We start from the raw sequence: 13,264 nt of genomic DNA on the forward strand, positions 1-13,264 counted from the left end.
ATTACTTTATTTATTATTATATTAATATTTTATTTTTTATATATCTTATTAGATTATTATTATTAGATTATATTAATATATTATTATTATTAATGAATAATATTATAATAATATTTATTATTATTATTGGTATTATTTTTATTATAATATTTATTATTATTATTATTATTATTAATATAATCTTTTTATTATTATTTCAGTTCAGTTCAGCTCCATTAAGTTCAGTTCAGTTCAGTTCAGCTCTATTAAGTTCAGTTCAGTTTAGTTCAGTTCAGTTCAGACAATTTCAGTCCAAAAGAACAGAGCCTAAGTAAATCACAAATTTTAATTTAAGAGATATATATGCGTCTCAAATTATCCCGATTCGTAAATATCAACGACGTTTTAGTAAATATCGACGTTTTCATTGCAAAAGCGACTACCCCTACTCTCTCACTACTAATCTAACTTTCCTCTCTAATTCAAAAAAACCCAACCAATTAAAAACCAACCAACAATAACAACACTTGATTCTTCCACATCACACCTAGAGGTGGCAATTATTAACACGACTAGGGCTGTTAATGAGACGAGACAGCTCGCGAGCAACTCGAACTCGGCTCGGTCAAAGCTCGGCTCGTGTGAGCTCGGCTCGAGAGCTTAACGAGTCAAGCCGAGCAAACATTGGCTCGGCTCGAAAAGCTCGTGAGCGGCTCGAACTTGTATAATTAGATGAGATATTACTCATATTTTATAAAAGTATTTTGTCATGATTATATATTTGTATCACACATATAAAAAATTTCTTATTGATTTTCCAATATTTGTATATAAAACTTTTGAGCCTTGTTATTGAACATATCGAGAGAGAAAAAACGACAATTTAACAATTATATATAGGCTCGAGTTGAGCTCGATTTTGGCTCGAGCTCGCATTAAAGCTCGCAAGCTTGATAACGAGCACAACTTTTTCAAGCTCGGGTAAGCTTGAGATCGGCTCGAACTCGAGTTTTACTTTATGAGCACAAGCCGAGCAAGGTCAAGCTCGGCCTCGGCTCGGCTCGGCTCGTTAACACCCCTAAACACAACCCGAAAAAACGACACGAACCCGACACGAAGTTAGCGGGTTAGGGTCAAGACGTTGTGACCCATTTAAGTAATTGGGTTGACACGGACAAGACACGAAACTTAAATGGGTCAGGTTAGGGTTGAACTCTTTTGACACGAACCCGACACGAATAACCCGCTTATTTAAAAGTGTCATGATATATTTGGGTTGAATCAATAATCCACCCAAACAACTTAAAAATAAGTATTTTCATTCCTCATTTGTGGGATAATAGGCTTATAAAACTTAGTTTATTTTATTAGTTTATTTGGGTTAAACGGGTTAAGTGGGTTAAAAATGACCCGCTAAAAGATAAATGGGTTAAACATGACCTACTAAAAGATAAATGGGTTAAACAGGTCGGGTTGGATTATAGAAAAATTAAATGGGTTGGGTTAGGGTTGAGACAAATGATCCATTTATGTAATTGGGTCGGGTTAGGGTTGGGGTAGTGGTGACCCGTTTAAAGTTGACACGTACACGAACACGACACGACCGGATCTGTTTGCCAGGTCTAATCACACCACCACCACGACGCCACACGCTGCCGCCGCACGCCGTCAGCCGACCCTTGCCGCCGCCAGCCGCCACTTCTTCCACCACCATAACAAGTTAGTTTCCACCGTTTTAATTATTATTATTTTGTTAAATTTAGCTAAATTTTTGTCAAATAATTGGTATTAATTGTTTGTTTCTCTTCCCCTTCCCATATTGTCAAATAATGCTTTAATTTTGTTTTGTAAATGAATTAGTTAGTAAATTAGGATATGGGTTAGGTTTTATTAAAATTAATTGAATTAGTTTTGAAATAGGTTAGTTTTTATTGTAAAATTCATGTTAATTAGTTCGTATGATGTAAATTTTATTATTGTTTGTACTTAGGTTGATGTTGTTTTCTTGTGGACGGTTTGGCCGAGGCTGATGATAGTGGTCTGAGGGGGAAGACTGCGAGGTTCTATGGAGTTCCTGAGTCCGATGTTGTACCACCGCGCTACAAGAATGGCGGTTTACTTACATCGGACTTGAGGAATGTTGTTTACCTAGGGAACGAGCATGACTCGTTACGGGCTTACCTCTTGATTTTACTGGGTCATACTATTTTCATGGATAAGAGTGGTGATAGGGTGTTCGCTCAGTTGTTGCCCTTGTTTGATAGTCTTGATCGGGTTGGTTCCTATGCTTGGGGTGCCGCTTATTTGGCTTACTTGTACTGACAATTAGGGATAGCATCGCACCGAGATAGTACTGGTGTTAGTGGGTGTCTACGGTTACTCCAGGCGTGGATATACGAGTACTTTCCCAGGTTCCGACCCGGCGGTGGTTTCTTTTTTGAGGACCGTCCTCTTGTTCAGGCTTGGGCTAGCTTGCCTCGGGGTAAGGGCGGTTCTCATACTTTTCAGCTGTATCGTCATAGTTTGGACGATCTTAGGTCAGAGCATGTCCGATGGTTGCCCTACGGGACCCGTCCCCAGGGAGCTTGCAAAGTATCGCTTTACTCGGGTTTTATCAGGCATCTTGATATAGTAGAGCCGTACCAGCCGGATCGGTGCATGCGTCAGTTTGGGTATATTCAGGTGATCCCGATCCTGATGCCTATTGCGATTGTTGAGTCTCGGGCCGCGAACGGGACTTACAGGCTGGACTTCGGGCAAGAGCCCGATAGGACATGGGGGAGCGAGAACTCCATCACACCGTTACGAAAACTGTCAAGGAAAGCATATATGCCTTTCGAGTGTGCTGATGGATACATGACCTGGTATGCGGAGATTTCACACCCCTATTTGTATCCCCCTCACACCGCCTCTATTTTCGGTCTGTCGAGTTTTATGAGGAGCCGGAGGTCGCCCTAGCTCTTAGTCGTAAATTCAAGAATGTCTTCCAGCAAACTAGTAAGGAGGCCGAGAGAGAGACTCTAGAGGATTTGCTTGCGGACATGCGTCTCTACTATGAAGACATGTATGACGACTAATTTGTTTCTATTTTTTATGTTTATCTCTTTGTTCGGATTATGTTTGTATGGATATTTTAGTATCTTTGTACGTATAATTTTTATGGTTTTTTTAGTTTTCAGATTTTTTAATTTTAGTAATCTTTTTATTAATCAATCCTGTAGTTAAACACTACAAATTAAAACGTACTTAACGGAAATTAAGCGTACTCGAGAACTTAATTTTTAATACGATACAATTTAACAGTAGGACATAATACAGAGACAATACTTAATTGAAAATACAACTTAAATGGAAATGAAACGACGACATAAATTGAAAATACAACTTAATTAAAACATAATTAAACTATAGAACTTAATTATCTTCTGATGATGAAGATGACGATTCCTGATTTTGTTCATAATCTTGAGCCTCAATTTCTTCAGGTTGGGTAACCACATATTGATACAACAAATAAGTGACGTAGAGATAAACATTTCCTAGGTTAAGCACTCTACCGGCACATAAGTCTGATAGTCTTGCGTAATCGAGCACGGTCAGGATGCGCTCAAAATAGACAAAGAGATCACTTCTTAACTTGCGAAACTCCCACATCTTCTCGGTTAATGTTTTATCAGAAACAACCTCTTCAGTAACTGCTGGAGTTAGTATTTGATCCGGGTTTCCGGCTAAGATTATACAAAGGCTACCAATTGGAGGATTTTCAAGCAAGTGCCATACAGTGGCACTAGGAACCACTAATTCAAGTCGAGAAACTAGCACCGGTAAATTTTGAACAATTAGATCGATTCTTAGTTGATAAGCTCTGATTTTCTGTGTATTTGTGAGAACCATTTTAGTATTGTAGTGAGTGAATAGGATTGGATGTTGTGATTGAAATTGACATAGAATGGGTTATTTATAAGCTCTGAATTATAATGGCTATTTTTGAATTTTAACAGTTATTTTGGATTATAACGGTTATTTTGAATTGTAACGGTTATATTTGAATTATAACGGCTATTTTTGAATTATAACGTTTTTTTTAATTGTAACGGTTATATTTGAATTATAACGGCTATTTTTAAATTATAACGGTTATTTTGAATTCTAACGGTTATATTTGAATTATAACGGCTATTTTTGAATTATAACGGATTTTTTTTTAATTGTAACGGTTATATTTGAATTATAACAGCTATTTTTGAATTATAACGGTTATTTTGAATTATAATGGTTATTTTGAATTCTAACGGTTATTTCGAATTATAACGGTTAGAGTTTTGAATTATAACGATTAGATTTTTTAATTATAACGGTTAATTCCCTCCATTTTGTCTGAATCTCAACTATATTAACATATTCATCTTCTTCCAGTTTTCAATCATCCTCATCTTCTTCTACTTTTCATTGGCTATGGTGTAGGACAATTCACAAAATACCACACGGTAGTCGGCCTTCCACTCGGGTCTTCAATGGCATGATAGTTTTGCAACTTCCTTCCCAAACATTCTTCCCGTCTTGCCCTCGTGTATGACCAATCACACATATCGTCCAGTTGAACAGCGTTGCAAAAACTAGCAAATCGTCACTAGGGATGTCAATTTCACCCGCATCCATCAAAACCCGATCCACCCGATCCTAAAAGATGGATGAAAACCCGATTTAAATGGATGGTGGATGGATGACGGATGAAACGGATGTGGATGACGGATGGGTTGGATGAAGAAATTCCACCCGCCATCCACCCGCCATCCATCCATCACCCGATTTTATTATTTTTTATTTAATTTTTATTACATATAACACATTATTAAGATATAAAATATTTAAATTTTCATTTTTTTCTACTCTCAATATAAATATTTTGTAAGCCTACCCACCAGAAAGTTAAACTAAATTAATTATCTAACTTTATTTTTGTAGAGAAAAAAAAATCATCATTTTTTTAAACTTGAAATTATAAATGCACAACACCCGTTTATCACCCGATCCACCCGTTTCATCCATGGATGATGGATGGATGGATGACGGATGATATGTTTCACGGATGACGGACGGGTTGGATGAGATTTTAAAAAGACGGATGGATGACGGATGAGGCTTCACCCGATCCGAACCCGATCCATTGACATCCCTAATCGTCACTACACATCCAATGGTCCGGCCCACAACTAATCTGCTCAAAAAACTCAACTCGTCGAAGTTCTACCTCAAACCCTGTCATACCGGTGAGTGGTGATCGATAAGATCCAAACAACTCTGTGTATATATCATTGCTCCTCATATCCCTCGAACACCATTCCCGCATAACTATATAATCTGTCTCTTGGCCCCGCTGGGCGTGAAATATTACCCGGAACCCACAATGACCGTCATCTTCAACATCCACCCAACCATCAAAGTGGCCCCACAGAACCTCAGGAACACCCCCACCGTTTGGCCCATGTTGATATAAGGCCAATGGTAAAGTTCCTTCCCAAAGGAGCACCGGGAGTCCTGATTCGAAATCACCAAGTCTTTGTTGTGATTGATCTGCATTTGTTGAACCATGAGTACTTGGTGTCTCGAACTTCCTTTCTGTATGATCGAAACCCGACTTGTTTCTAGTTGTTGAACCTCTCGGACGACCTTTCGGTTGCTCATTAATAGGGGGTGGCAAAATCTCTTGGTCCTCCGGGTGGGAGAAATCACGCAATAAGTCTATGGCCGCCCTTAGTTTAACCGGGTCACTGTTTCTCACACCATCTCTTCCAAAAGACATGAATATCCTCGAGATGGACCCTCCTACCTCTTTTGTGCAGAGATACCAAATTGCATGCACGAGGTAATCCATGAGTCGTTCGCAGCACGTGTCGGCATCGATCCACCAACCCGATACCCAAACCAAGGCCTCTCATAAGTTCTTTCTCCATTAACTTTATGGCCTTAGTAGACACGTTTCCTTGCAATAAGGAGAAAGTACGGGATGTTATCCTTGGTTTACGCATTTCATCTTCGAGTTCTTTCTTAATCTTGGAGTGTTAACCTTCTAGCATGCCGTGGATACGGGACCACATGGTGTCAAGTGTGAGCTGACTTGATTTCAACCAAGCCTTTAATAGAGAATGTGCTGACTCAACACGGGAAGTTGTCGTGTTACCAAGATGGAAGACCTCATTTGTATAGCATAAAATGAACTTCCCTGCGTGTTCACCCCAAGCTCTCCGTATATAATCGGACATACATCCCCACTTACGACAGAAACACTCCCAAGCGTGCTGAAACGCTTCCTCGGTAACTGCATTGATCACCTTATTCCAATCGTCTTCTGGATTTGTGATGACAAATTTCTTCATACCCTCAGTGCCGAATAATGTCAAGGCTTTTGCATTGAAGGCTTTGTTCACATGCCATCGACACAAAAAATGATCAACCCCGGGAAATACTGCCCCAAGAGCGCAGATCAAACCCAATTCTCAGTCGGTGACAAAAACAGAAGGGGACGCTCAGATGACATCTAAAATGTCAGCTAACTTCTTCAACAGCCACTTGTAATTCTCGTCAGACTCGGTAGGAATCATCGAACATGCAATTAAGAAGGACGATCCCGTGGGTGTCACACCAACCATCTCAATGAGTGGATTCTTGTAAGTGTTGGTTTTATAAGTCGAATCCATGATGACCAGATAAGTATAAGCCCGAAACAGCTTAATCGCTTTAGGATGTGCCATGAAAATGTGAGTCAACTCTTTTGACTCGGAATCAATCTCGTGCCAATGGACGTATTTCGCTTCTACCGCTAGAGCCAACATTTGTTGAGCGGTGTTTCTTTCACCCCTAACTTCTTTCCTAATTTTACTTGTTTCATTATATAGTTGGGTGCTTGACGGTTGAGGTTTTTCGGGGGTTCTCAAATGAAGACCATTTTTAATATCCCTCGGTAGAACCCCGGCCAATGTTTATTGCCTAACATATGCCTTCTCTTCCGCGTCCAATCCCGCAAAATGCCGATCCCCGTCCTTATAAACGGCTACGTTGTGGTTGTGTAGTCCAGCACCCTCGGAGGTTACAATGTTCCACACTACCGTCACTTGATCATTTTTAGACACGAAATTTTGAACGGCACGAATACGAAACTTGCATGAACACTTCTGCGACCTCCTTGGATTTTCAAGATCATCCAATTCTTTTGGTAACCCATGTCTTTTACATCGAAAATAACTTGCCAACAACCCGTTCTTTTTTCTGTTTTTAGTTCCGTTATTTGCTTTAACCAAAGCAAACCCATTCTCGAATGCGATTTTCTGAGCCGAGTTGAAAGCATCGTCACGCGTTTCGAAATCTATAATAGTCTTGAACAACGGGTTGTAATCAATTGAATTCTCGCCAAAAGTCTCCCATGATTCCTGTTATAAGCAATACAGACTATAGTAAGACAAAAAGATTCATAACCTAAATAAATTGTGTAAAACGAAAGAAAAACAAGTTAAAACGAGTAGAAAATGAGTAATTCATGCCTAAAACACGAGACCCAACAAACGACCGTGGCCAAACATTACCTTCCAACGATCGACCATGGCCAAACAAAGAAAACCAACTTTCATCTACGGCCAAACAATGAAAATCTACGTTTGACCATGGTCAAACCATGGATTTCAACTTTTGACCATGGCCAAACCAAGGATTCCAACGTTTGACCATGGCCAAACGTGAGAATCCAACGTTTGGACCATGGCAAACGTGTAAATCAATCGTTTGGTCCATGGCAAACGTGGAAATCCATTGTTTGGTCCATGGCAAACGTGCATTTCCACCGTTTGGACCATGGTCTGAACGTTGGTTTCCAACTTTGGTCCATGGTTCATCTTTCGGGGGACAATTTTCAGATTTACGCAAAAAAGTCAAAATTTCGCTACCACTAAGTTAATACGTCAAGTAAATCAATTATCGAATAGAATTAACGACGCGCAAAAAAAATTGAAAATAAAGCAAATATTGAAGTGATTAAGTTGTTTATATACCGGTGAATCGGGATCCGACATATTGTTAATTGTTGTTGTTGGTTTTGTTTTTAATTTAGTTGCATTCGAGAGAAATTTTTTTAGAGAGAGAAAGTCAAAAGGGCAGTTATCGTCTTTTTTATGAAAAACGTCGTCGATATTTACTAAAACGTCGTCGATATAAATCAGCTCTCCAAATTATCTATCTATCTATCTATTTATCTATCTATCTATATTATTAAAAGAAAACTTTTTTCGTGCGACGTGAGAGACCCAACTTTCTAAAACTACCTAAAATATTTCTTAATTACAATATATTTAGGGATATAATTAAACAATAAGAAATTGATTATATATTTGAAGAGAGAAAATTTTATCACATCATTATGTGATAAGCTAACCGTAGAGATAGTACAGTAAGTGTAAAATTAAGCAAATTCTATTGATTTATGATTTTTTTAACGTAGTTGTTATCATACCCGTGAAGAAATATACACTCTGTTAGCGTAATTGTTTATTTTTTCTTAAGCGTGTATAAATGCTCTTGCAAATTCATTACTACACCATAAAAATCTTCATAGAAATTTTAGTTTGTTTGATTTTTGTATCAATATATAATCTAGAAAATATAATTAAAAGCCTCCCCTAAAATGAGTAATAAACTCCACCTAGACAAAGCCATGTAGGCTTGCAAAAAGCCACGTAGGACATTCTATGTAAACGCCAGCCTCTAACTATTGACACGTAGGCCATGTAGGCTTGCAAAAAGCCACGTAGGACATTCTATGTAAACGCCGTCGTCTATGTAACACCCCCATTGTAACACCCCAAGTTATTGAGAGTAAGGTTGTCCCACATCGGGGAATTGAGGAGGTTGTGATATGTTTATAAGGGATTCCACCCACCACTTAGTAACAAGGCCTTGTGCTTTTGGGCTTAAGTGAGGACAAATATGGGCCCAAAAGTGCACACCCATCTTATTGGGTTGTGTTACGACGGTGGTGGGTTGGGTTGTTATAAATGGTATCAGAGCGACCCTGCGACCGTGTGGTGAGCCCGTGGTCGGGAGTACCCGGGTCACACACCTAGCGGGGGGGGGGGGGGGAGGGATTCGGGCTTGGCTGCGGTCAAGTTGGAGGCACAATGAGGACGTTGTGTTCTTTAAGTAGGGGATATTGTAACACCCCAAATTATTGAGAGTAAGGTTGTCCCACATCGGGGAATTGAGGAGGTTGTGATATGTTTATAAGGGATTCCACCCACCACTTAGTAACAAGGCCTTGTGCTTTTGGGCTTAAGTGAGGATAAATATGGGCCCAAAAGTGCACACCCATCTTATTGGGTTGTGTTACGACGGTGGTGGGTTGGGTTGTTATACCCATACTCCAAGTGCCTTACCAGGACCACTCAGGTATGAAGACATTACCATCTCGGTTACCCGAGGCAATGATAATCAAATAACAATGAAGAAACAACGTTTAATTATAAATACTTAGCGAAGAGTTACAATTCTCAAAACCAAACCAAAAGTACGATACATGTTCTCAAACTGACTGTTCTAACTGAAATGTAATTAACTAATAAGCTACAGCGGAAGACTCCTATCATCATGTCGTGGCCATCCCAGCTATCCCAGTACTCATCTCAATACCTACTCAATATCTACTCACTATCCCCGAATGGATCACCGCAGGTTTACAAAAACAACACCGGGGTCAGTACTAATCACACAATTCAATATATACTAACAATAAGATAAACAGGCAGCTTAACTATCACACACACACAATCACGCCAAATCCAATCATCTCAATCAGTGACTGTCCACTGGACCAGCCCTGCCAGTGAGGGACCGCAACCGTACCCACCAAATCCCCGCTCCACATAGTGAGCGATAACCCTATCCATTAATGTGCACATCCCTTCTGTGGCGGGTTCCACAGAAGGCGAAACTAGGGCGTGAAGCCACTCCCGCAAGTGACCCCACTCAGCCGAGGACACGCCTCGAGAACCACAGACAACAATCACAAACACAATCGCAATCACAACCGTCACAATACAATTACTATATCAACAAACAATCTCAACACATCAACCAATATCCCATTATGGGACTAATACTGAGTAGGAAATCCTACCTGGAAAGCACAACAATCAGACGGTCTCAACAGCTGTATCAAAAAGCCTCTTCTACAAATCCTCCTCCTATCATATATACACATAACCACTACCAATCATTATCTACAACAAAACCCCCAATTCCCCATATTAGGGTTTAAACAAACTCAAAGAAACAATATAAAATTGGTATGTAGATCTTACCCTTGACGCAAGGAACACTATGATGCGATGATCCGACACTCCTAGCCTTGGGGATTTGCCAACAACGCGACGAGAGAGAACTACGTAACTCCTTTTTCTTTTGAAGGGTTTAGAAAGGTTAAAAGTGATTAAATAAACTGACGAAAACCTTTTATATCAAACTCGCGTTATTAGCAAAACCCGTCAAAACATTCCCCGTAAACCGGCTACTCGATCGAGTAGCTAAGGTACTCGATCGAGTGCCCCCTTACTCGATCGAGTATCCTAGTTACTCGATCGAGTACCCAACAGGTCAGAAACTATTTTAAAATGCAACACACCCTTACTCGACAGAGTAAGGCCTACTCGATAGAGTACCCAGAGACTCATAAAACCGTAGTATTACAGTCTTCCCTCCTTAAAAAGAACTTCGTCCCCGAAGTTCAACCCATACATGAAACAACCATGCTAACTCGACCAAGACACCACAACATAACTAAGAACTCAAGAACTCGACCAAACATAAAACATGAACTTTTAACACCCACTCCACCAACTATGTTTACTTCCTTAACATGACTCACGATATCGTATCCACCACATATATATCTCTCACAACACCAACTCCATACATAACCAACTACCATCCTCTAACGCTACTAGCTCCATAGTATCATCCACTATCAAATCCAAAATCAAGACACTCATAGACATCAAACGGAATGTTACATTCTACCACCCTTAAAAGGAACTTCGTCCTCGAAGTTTACTAACACTCATAAACATCATCATCCAATGTCAACACTTTGGTGAAATATTCTCACACTCCTAAACATCGAACTACTACAAGCACGGTCATAACCTTTAACAAAATTAACCACAACACGAATCAACCTTTTATTCGACATCAAGACTCAAACTTCCAAATATATTACCATATGCACACCCATCAAAATCTCTTTTATCGCATCCTACTCCTCTTAAGATAAATGTTACGTCATGCAACTCGCTAATACTAAATCCTAGATATATCTTTTCATTATCCTCATCACCACCGCATGTCAAAGATAACCACCTATAATTTAAACACTCGCCATGGACACATTCAAGGCTCTCTTACTTAAACAACTCTCATACTTCACTTCACTCGTCATACCACCTAACCTATACCACAAAATCCTTAGCTTAACCCAAAACTTCACTTGTTCCCTATTACCGCAACATGACACACCTCTCTATATAAACTATCTAAAACGCTTATCGGAAAAAGCATAACTCACGATCCACACTTGTTACGTACACTCACACTAGATCCTCAAGTTCCTTTCTTTCATTCTTTGCAAGACTTATACATAACTTAACACGACACTTATTATTCAACACCCTACACTCCTTTGTCTCAACAAAGGATTATGAACCACCCGCATATATCGGATCATTAACACACATGTTCTACGAATTTCTTGCCATGACTATGACTACCGATGCCTCATCTTAAAACAAGATCAAAATTCAGTAACAACTTCTCACAATCGTGTCCCATCAACGAGAATGTCACTATACCATGACAACAACGAAAACATGTACAACTCTCTTTCATATCATACTCTACCCTTATTCCAAAACTTAACCGGTAAGAAACATCGATAACAAAACAATGCGTCTATCTCGTACAAACCGAAACTCACAGGAAGCAACATCAAACAAAACAACAATCTATGTATGACTGGTATGTACTTTCGAAACTCGAATCATAATCATCCCGCCTACTCCACCACAACCGGTGACGGCATCACAACACCGCCACCAACAGCCACACCGCAGTGCGAAAAAAAAATACCCGCGTCTCAACACTAAATATCGGGCCCGTATCACCACCCGAGGCACCACAACCACATCGATAGTCATCACAACTGCATACAACTCCCATAAATACTGACTCAGAATAACTTCTCCGACAAGAAAAACTTACTCAAATTCACTTTACTAAATCATAACACAACATATTTTATGAATTAAACAAATAATAACCTCGTGAATATCATCCCCTTACCATATCACAGATTGACATGTATCATGAATACATACAAGTATAACCAGTCATGCCAGATCACTCAAATTATTACCTTTTTGAATATCATTCAATTAGATTAGCGTACCCAACATGCATTACAGAACATTCAAATAACAACATTATGATAATCACACCATACCACGTCTTGTGAGGTCAAAACCTCACACAAACATTTATATATCATAGACCCGTAATCACATCCAACCAGTCAATCCTGATCACGTAAGTTACCACCAGATAAAAGTTACCTCTCACCCGAGCTTAATTCGTATGCCCCTCATAACACATTCTCTCATTCGCATAACCATCACCTCATGCCAAATATAACCATACCATTAATACTCAACTACTAACAACCGCCTCATATAACCACATCTTATGCTCTCTCTCACAACCATACATATCAATCTGGTCTCTACAAAATCAACCTCTTTAGGATTGCTACCTTTCTAATATACCATCACCCTTAACCACTAGTCACAAATCATAACACTACCACTTTGTCCGGACATCAAACCTCTTACACCCATCTCTAAATATCACGATTTCTTTCCTATCTTTGGTTAACATCCCAAACAACGAACATCAAATCCATCAACAAAATTACCTCAACATTCTTTCCAATACTATCCTTAATTGTATCATCATCTAACTCTCCACCAAAAATCTCGTATCGTGCAAATACTCCACCAACTTCATACTCCCTTAATTCCTCTAAACTCATGATTAATCATGTTGTCCCGACACTTCGTATAACCATTAACTTACTTACTCTTGACAAAGATTATCATACATCTCGACGATTCCTTACTTTTATGTCACATAACTCCGGTGAACATTTTTCTCAACTTACTTTTATCCTTCTTTTCTCTTTATACTCAACAATACC

At 39.3% G+C, this 13,264-nt stretch overlaps 2 protein-coding genes across 3 annotated transcripts in view; both read right to left on the reverse strand.

The window, feature by feature from the left end:
• Nucleotides 1-434, reverse strand: part of LOC141600311 (CHD3-type chromatin-remodeling factor PICKLE-like) — a 34,656-nt gene extending 34,222 nt beyond the window's left edge. The window contains exon 1 of one of the 2 annotated variants that reach the window (XM_074420519.1): nt 320-434. The gene's annotated coding sequence lies outside the window, so the exon portion shown is untranslated. The remainder of the gene's footprint in view (nt 1-319) is intronic. The other variant, XM_074420520.1, reaches the window with a different exon arrangement.
• Nucleotides 435-6,959: 6,525 nt separating this feature from the next.
• On the reverse strand, nt 6,960-7,604 carry LOC141602010 (uncharacterized). The gene is made up of 2 exons (XM_074422319.1): nt 7,560-7,604; nt 6,960-7,406 (listed from the first exon to the last, which is right to left on the reverse strand). The coding sequence occupies exons 1-2, from the start codon at nt 7,602-7,604 to the stop codon at nt 6,960-6,962; spliced, it is 492 nt and encodes a 163-aa protein (XP_074278420.1).
• Nucleotides 7,605-13,264: the final 5,660 nt, after the last annotated feature.

Source organism: Silene latifolia, chromosome 9, assembly GCF_048544455.1.
Source record: "Silene latifolia isolate original U9 population chromosome 9, ASM4854445v1, whole genome shotgun sequence".
Taxonomy (NCBI): domain Eukaryota; kingdom Viridiplantae; phylum Streptophyta; class Magnoliopsida; order Caryophyllales; family Caryophyllaceae; genus Silene; species Silene latifolia.